This window comes from Lutra lutra, chromosome 14 (genome assembly GCF_902655055.1).
Source record: "Lutra lutra chromosome 14, mLutLut1.2, whole genome shotgun sequence".
NCBI classification, from domain to species: domain Eukaryota; kingdom Metazoa; phylum Chordata; class Mammalia; order Carnivora; family Mustelidae; genus Lutra; species Lutra lutra.
This window is the reverse complement of record NC_062291.1, coordinates 74753994-74769625: the sequence shown is the minus strand read 5'-3', so window position 1 is coordinate 74769625 and position 15632 is coordinate 74753994. Positions and strand designations below refer to the sequence as shown.

The 15632-nt window shown below is 41.1% G+C and overlaps 1 protein-coding gene across 2 annotated transcripts in view; it reads right to left on the bottom strand.

The window, feature by feature from the left end:
- PNLIPRP3 (pancreatic lipase related protein 3) overlaps positions 1-8041 on the bottom strand; it is a 34398-nt gene extending 26357 nt beyond the window's left edge. For both annotated transcript variants that reach the window (XM_047703395.1, XM_047703396.1), the window contains exon 1: positions 7809-8041. In XM_047703395.1, coding sequence (XP_047559351.1) covers positions 7809-7857 — 49 coding nt within the window. In that variant the 5' untranslated portion in view covers positions 7858-8041. The remainder of the gene's footprint in view (positions 1-7808) is intronic.
- Positions 8042-15632: the final 7591 nt, after the last annotated feature.

The window sequence follows — 15632 nt, the reverse complement described above, 5'->3', positions numbered from 1 at the left end:
GGGAGCGGCGGGGAGAAACAGGCTCCCTGTTGAGCAGAGAGCCCGATGTGGGACTCGATCCCAGGACCCTGAGATCATGACCTGAGTCAAAAGCAGCAGCTTAACCCACTGAGCCACCCAGGCACCCTGGTTTCCACTATAAACTTAAATAGTAATCATCATCATCATCTTCTTCTTCTCCTTTTTTTTTCTTTTTGAGAGAGAGAGAGAACAAGGGGGCTGGAGGGGTAGAGGGAGAGGGAGAGAGAGAATCTTAAGCGGACCATTAGGCTCGATCTCATGTCCCTGAGATTATGACCTGAGCCAAAATCAAGAGTCAGATGCTTAACCGAGTGAGCCACCCCAGGTGTCCCAGTACTCTTTTCTTTTTTGATCCATACCTCCTACTTCTCATAACCTGACTCCCTACCTTTGCAAGACAAGGCTTAAGCCGTGTTGCCTGTCTTCTTCCCTTCCATCTTCCAAAGGCTGCTGGCCACACTTTGACTTTCATACCGTCAAAGTTGATAACATTCAGACTTTGCTCTATAATCATAATTAAGTCTTTCGTGTTTTATCTGTAGACTGGCTCCAAAAAATTGAATATCAATAAACAGAGACATATTATTGTGACTAGATAAATATTTTTCTTTTCAGAGCCAGTTAGCATGCTATAATTACATTTCCTTGTCTGCACCTCATTATTCAGCTAGCCATTCCCTTCAGAGGAGAAGATTCAAATGAATGATCTTTTCATAGACACAAATTGCTCAACATCAGTGTCATTTTAGTTTCCTCCATATTTGGATTATGCTTTTCTTATGCCATCTCATTTTCCTGGATTCTCTGGTTGCCTTTGTTTTCTCTTGTTGCAAGAGTAAACATGCGCTCTCTTCCATATATCCTTAGTACAGTACAGCTCCTCAATCAACATTTCTCCTGCCTGGAATCTATTCTGTTTTTTCTGTTGAAGCACACATACATGCAGTTCTGATTTGGACCAATGAGTTTACATTTGGATTGTGTATTTTATTTTTTTAAGATACATGTATTTGAGAGAGAGAGAGCATGGTGGGGATGGGCAGGGGGAGAGAGAGTATCTCAAGCAGTCTCTGTGCCAAGCATAAACCTGACTCAGGGCTCCATCTCAGGACTCTGAGATCATGACCTGAGCTGAAATCAAGAGTCAGATGGCTTAGCCACCCAGATGCCCCTAGATCATGCTATTCTAATAGAACCTTCTGTTTTTTCCTAGAATGTCCAGCTGCCTTTGTTTTTTGGGTTACATGGCTCCCCCCTCCCCAACACACAAATTCTTAACTACATCATTCAGTCTATGGAAGTGAGTTTGGATTTTGAAATGAAGGTTGTTATGAATATTGTCCATTCTCAATGTTTGTAACTTACCAGGGTTATTGGTCACCATGTCCTTTTTCATAAGGAAATGCCCACTGAAAGAGCATAAAGTTAGAAGAAACTACATGTGATGAAGGAGACTGGTCAACATCTTAAGGCACTAAAGCCATTTAAAGAAAAGAATTGAAAGATTAATAGTTCTTTAAAAATAACATGTTTTCTATAAAATCAGTAAGTTGTTATTGGGCCAATATAAAACAAAGAATATAGTTTTAAAATGGTAGCCTTGAAGATATGCAGCCATTGAAAATGTTTACAGAGATCTGTAATGCAGTCAGTAATAAAGTGAGAATGATACAGGGTTGGGGGGAAAGGGCAGGTAGGTAGCAGAACTATGTATGGTTTTATTTAAAATGCATGGGGAAAAATAAAATTTAAAGGAAGTGCTTCAAAATATTGACAGTGATGAGAACACATAGTTTTTATTTTCTTTATCTTTATCTATGGTCTTAAATTTTCAATGATTAATAATGATTACTTTAATAATAAAATAAGTTAGGGGCACCTGGGTGGCTCAGTGGGTTAAAGCCTCTGCCTTCAGCTCAGGTCATGATCTCAGGGTCCTGGGATGGAGCCCCGCATCGGGCTCTCTGCTCAGCAGGGAGCCTGCTTCCTTCTCTCTCTCTGCCTACTTGTGATCTCTATCTGTCAAATAAATAAATAAATAAAAATCTTTAAAAAAATAAAAAAATAAAAAATAAATAAGTTACAACAGAAAAAAAAGAGTACTACTTCTCCAAATTATGTTCAGTGTGGCTTCTGGATCTTACTAATAATAATTAAAACAGCAAAAACAGACTGAGCCCTAAGTGTCACGTAGTTGAGGAAGTAGACACTTAGAAAAAGCAATCACTCTTGCCCAATGAGTCACTGCTGTTAAGTGGTAAAATATGGACCATCAGGCAGCTCATTCTATCACTAAGTAGAATCGAGAGGAACATTAATTAATTAGCTTTTGCCTGTGGTAAGCAAGAGCCTCCAAATCTCCTTGTCTTACCAAAATAAGGGTTTATTTCTCATTTTTGTTACATTTTGGCTGCAATAGTTTTAGGTTCGCTGTGGCTCTGATTTACCAGTCCTTTTCACTCCAGATCTAAGCTAAAGAGACCCTTGTTCAGAATATGTTGCTCTTGGGGCAGAGAGAAAGCGGGTAAAGGCTCTTCACACAGGCATTGAGACTTGGACTGTCTTCGTACATCCTGTGGCCAAAGGTGGGGCTGAGGCTACAGAGTCCTCTTCCAGGGACAGGGAGTAAATAATGGGGGACAATAATACAGTCTGCCATGGAAGGGTACGGGGTTTACATTTTTATAGGTGCCACTGGAAGGAAAAGCCTTTGTCATTTAAATGTGCATTTCTTGAATTACCCACACGCCTGACCTGAATATCTTGTGCATTTCTGCCCCTTTGCACATCTGTGGATGAGATCTTTGTGTCCTATGCACTTTTTCTAAAGTTTGCTTTTTTCCTATTTGTAAAAACTCTTCAAATACGATTTGCTGCTTTCCAGTCAGATATTGAGAAAAGATATTCTAGTTTGCTCTTTGTATTTTTGTTTTATAGAAGTTTCACATTTTATTCAAAAAATGATTAATCTTTTCCTTACGGTTTTGAGGTTTCACCTTATTTAGAAAAGTATTCCTTACTTCAAGTTAATTCACAATTCCACTCTGTTTTCTTTTATACATTTCTTGTTTCAGTTTTACTTTAAATGTTCACCGATCTGAGATTTATTTTGGTGTAAAGAGTAAGATTTTCATCTAGAATTTCATTTCTCTTGGCCTGAATTTATACAAAGTATAATCATTTTAATTTCTTCCACACCTGTGGTTATTTCCCATTGTTTATTTAAATCTGTCGGCATGGTTTTCTATTTCTTAAGTTTTATTAAGCAACCATCACACGTATCTATCAATTATATTGCCTTTCTCCTGTTTTTCTAATGCGTTAACCTCTACATTTATTTTAATTAATGAAATTCTTCCTTCAATATTACTTGTTCTTTTTCTAATTTCTTCAGTTCTTGAGTCATTACATTTTGATATATTCTGCAATTGAAGTGCTTTATTTCCTTTTTGACCTAAAAGTTCTTTAAAAGAGCATTTGAAATACAGCATAATACATGAAGCTAGGTTTAATTGGTTAAGAAATCATATAAAGTTGGCATATCAGTTCATATTTTCTTAATTTCCACTTTCTAAATGAGTCATTTCTCTATCTTACTGTGAGCAGCCTTTTCCAATGACAAAAAAAATCTTGAAAATAGATTCATTAATTTATTCAAGAAATATTTATTTGAGTGTCTATTAGGCACCCGACACTGTTCTCAGCACTGGGGATTCAACAGTGGAAGAAATAATCCTAATCTTCATGGAGTAGAGTCTAGTGGATTTGTGGGGACAATGAATAAAAACACATAAATTAACTGAAAGTGCATGTATATTCAGATGAGAAGGGGTTTCTAGGTGACATTTTTTCTTTTCTTAAGTAGGCTCCATGCCCAGTGTGGAGTTCAACATGGGGCTTGAACTCATGACCCTGAGCGCCAGACCTGAGCTAAGATCAAGAGTCAGATGCTTAACAACTGAGCCACCCAGGTGCCCCTAAAATGGGAGGCATTTGAATCCATAGTCGAAGGGGATGAGGAGCACACTATGGGAATTTCTGGTGGAGGACAGCATTTTAGGCAGAGGGAAGGGAACGTACCAGCCTCTGGGGGAAGGAGCGTGCTCAGTGTGACAGAGGAATTACAAGGAGTTCACCCTGACCAGAGCTGAGGGATCAGCGGGGAGAGACAGGTCTACAACCCCTGATTCTGCAGTTTCAAAATCTAAAAATCTCTGGGGAAAAGAAGTGGGGTGTTGACTTTTTCATTTGTTTTTCCATTTGCAGCAGACTCATTTGGCAACAGAAACTGACCTAACTCTGTGTGTGTGTGTGTGTGTGCATACTCATTATCCCACTTACTAGGAGTATTTATAGATTTTACTACAAAAATATCTGCGTGGTTGTTTACAGGTTGCTACCCCGGAATTCCTCTTGAGGTTTTGTATTTTACAGTGTACTTACCATAGTCTCTTTCTAAAATAAAATATAATTGGAGTGCTGGAATGTAGTCCCAGGGAGTTGAATAAGGGATGGTAGACAAGTAGCAGGGATGGTGTTTAGAAAGTTTACAGAGAACTATAGCATCCAGTGCTTGGCAGATCATTGGAAGGAGTTGGCGTTTCCTCCGAGGTGAGGGGGAGAGCCATTGGAGGGCCTTGAGCAAAAAAGTGATGCAGACTGACTGAGTCTGGCTTTTATTTTGAGAATTGATTGAAGCAGGAGAAGGGGAGAGGCTATTGTAGTCAACTAGACAAGAGAGAATGGTGTCCAAAAGGTTAAGGTAATGGCAGGGTGGGTGGTGAGAAGTGGTCAGGTTCTGGATAAACTGTGAAGGAGGATTCAAAGGAACTCACTGATTAATTAGCAGAGAGGTGTGATAGAAAAGTGGAGAATGATGTTGAGGTTTTCAGATGAAGTTCCTAGAAGACTGGAGTTGCCATTAATTGGGTTGGAGAAACTCTAGAAGGGACAGATTTGAGAGTGAATCAAGAGCTCAGCTCTGGATGTGTAGCTTTTATATGAATTAGACACATGGTGGAGATGCCACAGAAACAGCAGGACGTGAGACGGGACTTCCCGGGAGAAGTTCAGCTGGAGACAGGAACTTGGAAGGCTTGAACATAAAGTTGGTATTTGACGTCATGAATATGGATAAGATCACCAAGGGAGTGATGACAGGTAAAGAAGAGGGATGATCTCAGGATGGAATCCAAGGACAATCCATCATTAAAACATCGGGAAGATGAGAGGCAAAGAGCAAACAAGACTGCCAAGAAGTCATTGAAGAAGTAGAGGAAATCTGGAAGAGTGTGGCATTCTAGAAGCCAACTTGAAAACTTAAACACAAATACACACACACACACACACACACCAAAAGCAACCCTGTCACCAGGGGAGGGGACAATAAAAAATACCAAATACTGCCAGGTCTAAACAGATAAGGATGCAGAATTCACCATGGGCTTGTCACCACAGGAGTGACTGGTGACCATGACAAGTGGTAGTTTCTGGGGTGAGAGCCTGACTGGAGTGAGTTCAAGAAATAAGGGGAGGAGAAATAAGAAACCCTATGTACACACCTCAGAAGTGGGAGTTTTAAAGATGGGTGAAACAACACGTTTGTGTCTGCTGGGAATGTCCCAGAAGAGAGGAAGAACATTGGTGAGACAGGAGAAATAGAAGATCGCGAAGTAGGATCCTTGAGCACATGAGAGGAGACAGACTCTAAAACATATATAGGGGAAGGACTGGCCTTTGTTGGAGCAAAACACCTTATCTCTTGTGTGAGAGAGAGAAGAGGAGAATGTATGGACAGCTGCACCCATGTAGCTGGTACTGGGAGCTCCAGGAAGGCCTCTTTGTTTCCATTTTCCTGCTGAACTAGGAATCCAGGCCATCAGCCGGGGGTGAGCAGGGAAGTTTTGGAAGTTTGAGTGGAGGGGGGAGGAACAAAACAACCCAGGAGCCCAGGCAAATGAATGGACAAGAGAAGAGGAGTGAGATGGCCTGGCAGCTTAAGGGTCTTCCGTGGTACCCACGAATTCACAGCGAGACGAGCAGCGGGCTATTTGCTTTTTCTCCAGGCACATTCAGCTGCACAAAGCAGATGAAGTGTTGGGTTTAACCAGGGTAGTGGTTAAGCCAAGTGAAGCAAGAGTTAACAGAGAGAAGTCCAATGTGCATGATAAGGAGTGATCGTGATGGACCATGGGATTTAAACAAAGTAAGGATGGAACTGAGGAGTTAGTTGCCAAACAATTTTTCAAAAAATAGGTAATTATATGAAATTTAGATTATTTAATATAAACATTGTATGTGTATATATACACATATATATTTATTTATTTCCATGGCACATATACATTCATTACAGAGATACTATAATTTAAAATTTGACTCTCCATCGCATCTGTATTACTACCTATACTGGCATCTATTAAATTTGTAACAAGGTCTATTTGGGTTCAGCTCTCTGGCAGCGGCCATTTTACAGTTTGTGATTAATTCAGTAAGCCTTCAACAGAAATCACTTCCTGCTGAGAAGCAAACATTTCTGACATAGGGAAGCCTTGTCAATCACCGCTGCGTGCCCGGAGCTGAACCCAGGGGCCGGCACACAACAGGTGATTGTATTTGTTGGCTGAAATAAAACAGATAAGCATCCTTGTTTGGAGAGGGTTTTGAGGAGTTGGCTGTGTGTAGAGATGGGAAAGAGGCTCTGAACTCTGGAAGGAGGAGACACCACCTGAGAAAAGAAGGTGGCAGATAAGGGAAAAGAGACCAGGGCTGACTTCTCTCGCTCAGTTCTGCTTTGGAGCTCATCAGTCTAATGGCTTCCAACATTCAAATCAGGCCGTTTCCTGCCCCTTCTTGGGACATCCTACAACAAACAATAGCTCCATCCACTTTTATCCCATAGTAAAGAGCTGGAGGGCAGGGACTAAAGACATTGAAATTCTTTGATTTTATTTTGGTTAAAACATATCAGCTAACTTTTGTTGTGCTTCAGGAGGTAAAAACAAACAGGGGCCCCCCGCGTGGCTCAGTGGGTTAAAGCCTCTGCCCTCAGCTCAGGTCCTGATCCCAGGGTCCTGGGATCCAGCCCGAGTGAGGCTCCCTGCTGAGCAGAGAGCCTGCTTCCTCCTCTCTCTCTGCCTACTTGCGATCTCCGTCTGTCAAATAAACAAAATCTTTAAAAAAAATTAAAACAAACAAACTAACAAAAATCCAAAACAAAGTAAAAGGAAGTAAAAACAGAGAAAAACCAACTAGTACATGGGAGATATGTAAGGACAGGAAAAGCACAAGACATGAGTGTGGAATTAGTGTGTAAGAAATGTTCACAGACCAAAAGCCCTTCCCCAAATCATGATCCAAATACAAAAAAATCAACCTGGAAGTTCTAATCAGCATTAATTATGCATTCATTCATTCATTCATTCAGCATGTATAGTGAATCAGGTACTGAAATTAAAAATATGAATGTATTTTTTCATTTACTGCTCTATATCTTTCTTAAATGTGAAGAAATTAAGACTTTAACAGATAAGTTACTCGACCAAGTCCATAAGGCTGGTAAGTGCAGAGCTGCAAGCCCAAGTAGGAGACCACCCAGCAACTTTTATCTTATTGGAAATAGATGCTTACATACTCATCATACTTAGTATTACTAAGTTGATGCATTTCCCTTATGACAAGTAAATCAAAATATAAAGAAAGCCGGTATTTCAAAGCCCATGTCAGTCACATTTTGGATGTGACGATACCCCCCCATTTTCAAGGAACTAAGAAATGAGGAGTCTTACCTGTTGATGTGCCGAAGAGTAAGAGAGCAGCAATCCAAAGTGGGAGCATCTAAGTTGATTTTAAGAATCACATCAACTCTTCTTGAAGGTTTTTACTGGTAAAGTCACTTCCCTATAAAATATTAAGCAATTTTCTTCAAAGTGATACCTCTTAACATTTAAGTTCTAGGTCCAGAAGCGCATGGAGCTCACACGACCTTTAATCCCCGTGTCCTGCAGAGAAATGTGCCAGAGCCTACGCTCCTAGCTCCACGTTGAGAGATTTAATGAGCAGGGCGTGCCTTCCATTAGGTGATTGGTAATTAAAACTTCTGAGGTTTTGCTGTTTCATCATTAGCAATATTTTGATTAAGCACAGACTGAGTCACTCTTGAAAGTTATTTTAAGGCTTTGGGATGGTAGATCACATTTAAAAGGCACAATTTTTCCAAGTCAGGATTATGCACTTTGAGTATTCTTTTCCTAACTCATTTCTGAGGGCAAACATTGGTTTACTACAAATAGACCCTCGTAAAATATTATGAATTGAACAATGAATGTAGCTAGTAATGGCTAATCTGCCCATTATAATGGGGCAATAAAATGTAGCATTGTCATCTAGAGCCCAATCATCTGGGTTGCCCAAATTCTGGCTCTGCTACTTATTTGAGGTGACCTCAGGCTAGTAAGCCTCAGCTGCACCTTTCCTCACTTGTAAAATGGGGATCATCATGGTTCCTACCTCATAGGGTCACTGGGGTGATTGAATTCTTACTATATGAATAGCACCTGGTAGATAGTACTATATTAAGAGTTAATTTTATTAGTTATTTTTCCACTACGTTAATGGTTATGAGAACAAATTTATGTCCACATATAGCTAAATACACCCCGATGTCATGGTACATAGACATAATGACATTTAATGTCATGCAAACCTGCCTTGTTGGAGACTACATTCATTTCAAGTGATTGAGTTCACAGATACCCTCAGTCAGTTTCTCCATTTTTAAATCCTCATAGATGATGGCTCAAAGTATTTCTTGTTTTTTCTTAATTTTTTTCCTTTCAGCATAACAACATTAAGATGTTCAAGTATTTATGAAGCAGTCAGCCCTTCTATATAAATCTTGTTATACTATGATATATTTGTTGATAGAAAAAAAAAGTAGCATTACTTGTCGGTGATCTCACATCCTTTGAAGAAATTCTTACTCTAAAGAGAATATGATTCCAAGAGTGGAAGACTCATTATGCTTTAACAATTATATTTAACGACCATCAGATATTGGTGACCCCATAGCTGCTTGCTGAAATCACAGCTGTTCTGCCTGAAAAAATTTTGCATAGAGCAGTTAGCAATAGCTCTTAAAAGTTCATCATGAAATCAAAGCTCCACTTATAGATGTCAGCACACCAAAATGAGGAAAAACAGCAAATCTGTTGAGTTCTTGATTCAAGAATAGAGAATAATTTAATTAATTTTGTCCCTGACATGATAAATTATTTTTAGGATTTAGTACGGCAGAGAGCCTTTAAAGATGTCATGATGGATATTTCAATATTAATGTCAGAACCCTGAAGAATATGGCTGTAATTTAAAAAAATCACTTTTTAGGCTCTTTTTAAATGCATGGCATTTTAAATTATCCAAGATTTCAAGGAGGCCAAGGATTTCGTCATGGCCGTTTTGGTGAGGCAAAGCAAGAGTGAAGTACAAAGACAAATACCCAAGTAATCTCAGCAAACCAAATACTTGAGTGGCTACTACATGCCCGGCACAATTAGAGTTTTCAGTGATACATCCATGAATAAAAGACAATAAAGACCCTGCCCTCTTGAATAGGACAATGGGGAAGGCAACCAATAAACACAGTAAACAAGTAAATTGTAGAGTATGGGGAAAGGTGGGTTAAGTACTATGCGGGGGGGAGAAAGCAGAGTAAAGCAGATTGGGCGATCTGGGATTTGGTTAGAGGAGAGAGCTGCTATTAAGTCTGAATGGTCCAGGGAGGTCTCACGGAGAAGGTGATGTTTGGGCAAAGACTACTGGCGGAGGTGAGGGAGGTAACTACGTGACTCTCCAGAGAGAGGGACAGGTGATCGCTCCTGTCTTTGAGGAAGAGCAAAAAGGTCAGTATGGCAGGAGCAGAGGAAGAGGAGTAGGGGATGAAGTCACAGAGACACTTAGGGGCCAGAGTGGGTAAGGCTTTATTGGTCATTGTAACAACTTCAGATTTTCCTCTCAGGAAAATGGAAACCACTGGAGGGCTCTGAACAGAGGACACCTGGTCTGACAATGTTTAGAACAGGGTCTTTCTGGCTGCTCTCCTGCCAAGAGATTGAAGTCGGGCAAAGGTAGAAGCACCTTTTCCCCCTCCTTTCTGTTACTGTTCTTTTATTTTTGTAGTAAACTCTCTAGAGGTGCTGGTGGGCGTTGTGGGGAGCTGGTGGGAGGAGGGTCCTTCTGGGTGGGGGCTGGGGATGGGGTTATTACACTGAACTCCCTGTCCCAGAGGGCCTGTGTGGAGCGTGTGCCAGGAGTGGTGCTGGCACAAAGGGAGACACAGCTGCACAAACACACAGGTCACAGCATGGGGGTATAAGTAGGCAGGAGAGGCTGGGGGCCATATTGCCCTTTGGGAGTGGGGCCAGCCTCCCAGCTAGGAGGCTATTTCAGGAATCCAGGTGACAGATGATGATGGTTTGGACCAAGAAGGTGCCAAGAGAGGTGGTGGGAAGTGGATCAACTCAGGATACAGTCTGAAGGTAGAGCCAATAGGGTTCCCTTTCTTACCATGTCTATTCTTTGACTTAGTTCTGGAAGGATGCAATGGTACAGGAAGGTCCTCAGTGTGTTTTGCAGATCTACTCCTTTTTTCCCCCCTTCTCTATTCTTGAATAACAGATTTTCTCTTATGAGTATCATCAGAATAATTCTTACGATATTTGAAAGGACAAAAAATATATTTTTTAAAGATTTATTTATTTATTTATTTGATAGAAAGAGAGATCACAAGTAGGCAGAGAGGCAGGCAGAGAGAGAGGAAGAAGCAGGCTCCCTGCCAAGCAGAGAGCCTGATGCGGGGGCTCAATCCCAGGACCCCGGGACCATGACCTGAGCCGAAGGCAGAAGCTTTAACACACTGAGCCACCCAGGCGTCCTGACAAAAAGTATTTTAATGAATTTGTTTAGCTTGATTGGTTTAAGGAATGTAATTTTTCTGAAAGTTTTTAGAAATGTGCTTCTAAAACAGATGATGCTTCTGGGGTCTATCTCTGTAGTAAGGCTTTATTTGTATGCACATTTTGTAGTAATACACCACTTGCAAGCAGACATAAAACAAGCACCTCATGGGGTACCTGGGTGGCTCAGTGGGTTAAAGCCGCTGCCTTCGGCTCAGGTCATGGTCCTGGGGTCCTGGGATCGAGCCCCGCATCGGGCTCTCTGCTCAGCAGAGAGTCTGCTTCCTCCTCTCTCTCTGCCTGCTTCTCTGCCTACTTGTGATCTCTGTCTCTCAAATAAATAAATAAAATCTTAAAAAAAAAAGCTCATGTGAAACAATAACCTCTACCAAGTAAATATTGTAAACTATTACTTTGTGAACTATAGACTGTAATTAGATAGTCATCACATACTTGTTAAATTATACACAGTAAAAATATACATTGCATCAACACAATTCATTATAATTACAAGTTATTCTAGAAAGCTACTTGAAGTCTCCAAGTGGTACACTTTTCATAATAGTAATGTACTATCTTAGGATGTGTATTAAAATTACACTTGAGAAAAATTAAAATTAAAATTCTCCACATTCAGGAAAGAAACTGGAATATATAGAAAAAAAATCACTGTCAAAGAGGCAAGGGAAGGAGAGGATAGGAGGATTTATATTAGCAGTTCATGTCTGAGACTTCAGCACAGTTTGAAAAGGTCTGGATTCTAGAAGCGGACTCTCACCAAAGGAAGAGAGCAGCACGGTGAATTGGAGCCTGGATTTCAGAGCTGGATCTGGGTTCATGGCCAGCCAGGACCTGTTTAGCTGTGCGATTGCTGGCAACTTAACCTCTCTGAGCCTCAGATTGCCTGTGCACATTGGTTAAATAATTAAGTCCCATGAGCTTATCTGCACCAATTTTATTTTGAATATTAGTAAGTTTGCCTTTTCTTTATCCAACTATTCATTTCTTTCCCTTCCTGCCCCCCAGTTTTATTAACGTATAACTGACAAATAAAACCATATACGTTTAAGTGTACAGTATGATGAATTACTGTACATACATTGTGGAATGACTACCGACTCAAGGGATCTTGGAGTGTTGTTGGGAAGACGGAGTGAGCCCACACGCATAAACAACTTGGTCTACACGACACGTCCACACAGAGCCGATCCGATGGCAGCTGTAACAACAATTACTATTGTCTTGGGTCCAACCCAGTCTCCTGTTTTGGGTACGGTGGTATGTAACAAATGCTACTTGTCCAAACTAGCCCAGGAGAAAGGCAGGACTGGAAGGGAGGGTCATCCACGGGTAAGTGTTCCTTCCGTGGGTGCCTAGTGACAACAGGGAAATCTGTATGGGGATAGCTTGTGTAATTGTGAAGGAACTGTGGGCCCAACAGCAATGAACCTCAGGGAGAGAGAGAGTCATGGAAAACAGACTCATTAGGAGGCGTGATGAAGTAGCTAGATATGGTGAGGAGAGGAATGATTATTGAGTGACTATGGCAGGAAGAGGAACAAGTATGCCCAAGGACAGGGATGAGGAAGGTGACTTACAGGTTACAGGGCAGAGGGAAGAGACGTGATTTGCTTCAGCAGGGACTGAATGTGCTCCTGGGACAAGCTCGTTCCAGGATCGACAGCATTCCTAACTTTGGTCGTTCTGTCATATGCTTCCACCCATCACAAGGGAAACCAGAGCTTAAGTAGATTAGTGTTAATCCGGCCAAACGCATTTTAAAACTGAAAGGCTCATCTGTGAAGGATTTACCACAAGTTTCTGGGCTCCCTGCGAGTAGGACAGGTGCTCTCAGGGCCCGGCAGGGGGAGTCACAGCTGTTTCGCCTTGCTAAATATTTAGACCCCATATGTCTACCTCTCTTTCTACTCTGGCTCCCCTTCCATCAACCTTCCCCAGGCATGGGTGGTGCTGGAGTGGCTGTGGGCACTTTTGGGGCCCAGCTAAGGGAGATTCAGGGAAATACTTTGTAAGGGCCTGACTCTGCTGTTTGATGCTTGATTTTTGACAGCTTTCAAGCCTCACCCTAACCTCCTTCCTTTCTGCCCAGCGTCTGTTAACCTGGTAAGAAAGACAGAGTTCAAACAGGGAATCCCCTGCGCATGCGTGTGGGAGCCCTCGCCTCAGCCCTGCCTCCTAAACTCCATAAAACCCCCAAGCCAGCATCCTGTCTCTGGTCGTTTTTAAACCATCATGGGTGCCTGTCCCACTTTTCCAGAGATGCATGAGGTAAGTAATATGAGCTCATTTTGTTCTCACAAGTACCCTACAAGGTTGAAATTTTATTCCAGTTTCTATGCAGGTAAGAAAGTTAGAGGTTAAAAAAGTAAACCCCAAGATAATTATGAAAATTGAACTACGATTTGAATGCAGTTAAACCTCTAAACTTTGCACTGTCTCACAGTAGCCTCCCAAATGGTGGGTCCTCCCTGTCCCCTCTGCTGTATTTCCTTCTTCCTGGCTCTGGAAACACACATCCCATATTCTAGGACCCAGAAATAACCTGTTTTCCTACCTACTTTTATGGATTCTCGGGTTCAATTTCTGGTGGCTTTTTTCAATTTTTTTTTTCCCCTACCTACTTTTATGGATTCTCGGGTTCAATTTCTGGTGGCTTTTTCAATTTTTTTCCCCTTATTCTTCAAAAACAATCATTCCCCAACATTCCTCTCCTTTCCTTACGCCGTAGATTCCTAGATATTTCCACCTGTGGCAAGAGCCTTCCCTCCTATGACTTCACCTTTGGTCTCTAGGTGAGAAACTTCCCTCCATCCTCTTTCTGAAGCTTTTAGCAAGACTAGTTGTCTTCTGGACTTTTCTAGCTGGGTGTTTTAAGGAAATCATAAAGTCATCCCATTCAAATTCTAAGAAACTCTTCTCTCTGGGGAGCTTTTCCTCACGCCTTCCATTCTCCTATTGTAGGAGCTTCTACTCTTTGAGTCATGAGCGGGAAACACCCACAGCATCTCTGCAGCTCTCAGGGGCTCTCAAGAATATTGATTCTTTGGTGTCTCCTTTGTTCATTTCCTGTGAGACTCACTGCCATGATCACTGTCATGATCAGGACTTCATCTCTTGCCTGAAATGTTGCTCCTCTTTCCCCAGCCATGTATCCTAGACGTTCTTGATAGAACAACCATCTTGAGCCATCTCTGATCATTCTCTCCAAATGTCTCTGTTGAATGAAACTCAAATATTTAACTTGGATAAAGGACCTCCTTGTCCTTTCCTCAATTTACCTTCATACCCATTGCTCTTGTTGACTTGCTGAGGTTTTTGGTTCCCTCTGGTTCTTTCCCCTCAATGGCCCTTCCCCACCCTTCTCTACATGCTAAACTCTCCTTATAATTCAAGGCCCAGTTCAAGTATGAGGGTCTCTTTCCTGAATACTTCTCCCGATTCCCCTCAGTCATTGAAGATTTCCTGTTTCTGAATACCCACTTAATTTGTATTATTTTTATTCTTCTTATAAATTTTAATTTTATTATTCCATTTTTAATTTTTTTTCTTTTGTCTGTTCACTTTTGATCCCCCCTTCACCCACTTCTCCCATCCCCCACCCTCCACTTCTGGCAACCATCAGTCTGTTCTCTATATCCACAAACTTGATTTTTTCTTTTTTTTCTTGATTCCCCATATAAAAGAGATCATAAAGTATTTGTCTTTTTCTGACTTATTTCACTAAGCATAATGCCTCCATGGCCTCCATGGCCCATCCATGTTGTTGCAAATGGCAAGGTTTCATTCTTTTTTTATGGCTTAATAGTATGCCTTGTGTGTGCGCACAGGTGTGTATGACACGATTTCTCTATTCATTTATCCCGTGATGGATATTAGGTTGTTTCCATATCTTGGCTATTGCAAAAAATACAAATATTTTTATCCTTCTTATAACCTTTTTAAAAATTTAATTTAATCTGATTTTTTTTCAGTGTTCCAAAGTTCAATGTTTATGCACCATACCCAGTGCTCCATGCAATACGTGCCCTCCACAGTACCAACCACCAGGCTCACCCAACACCCTACCCTCCTCTGAAACCTAATTTATTTTTTCACCCTCATGATTAAATTGTAATGAGCTACATTGCAATGTACTAAATTCAAGGCCAAAGATACATATTTGTATGCTTGTTACGGTACGTGATGAGCAGTTTTTTCCTAAAACACAAATCGGATCATTTTGTTCTTCTGCTTTGTCTATGAGATAAAGTCTGAACTCATCAGCATGTAATACACGGCCTTCCTCACATCACCCCCTTGGGCTTTTCCCACCACTCCTCACTCAGTGCTCATCAAACAGAACCACTTACAGCATTAGAACAAACTCAAGCTCGCTGTGCCTATGCCTCTGTGCCTTCATCTGAGCTATTTCTGCAGCATTATTCCCTTCCCTCCTTTACAGGGTAAAATCATAATCTTTCATCCAGAGCCAGCTCAGGTATTACCTACTCTGTGAAATCATCCTCAACCTTTAAATTGGAAATTATCCTTTATTCTGGGCTCCCCCATACTTTAGACACATCTCTAATTCTGATGCTATTGCATTATAACTAGTGACATGTTGGACTGTCTCACCTGACCCCTCCTTGAAATTAAGGA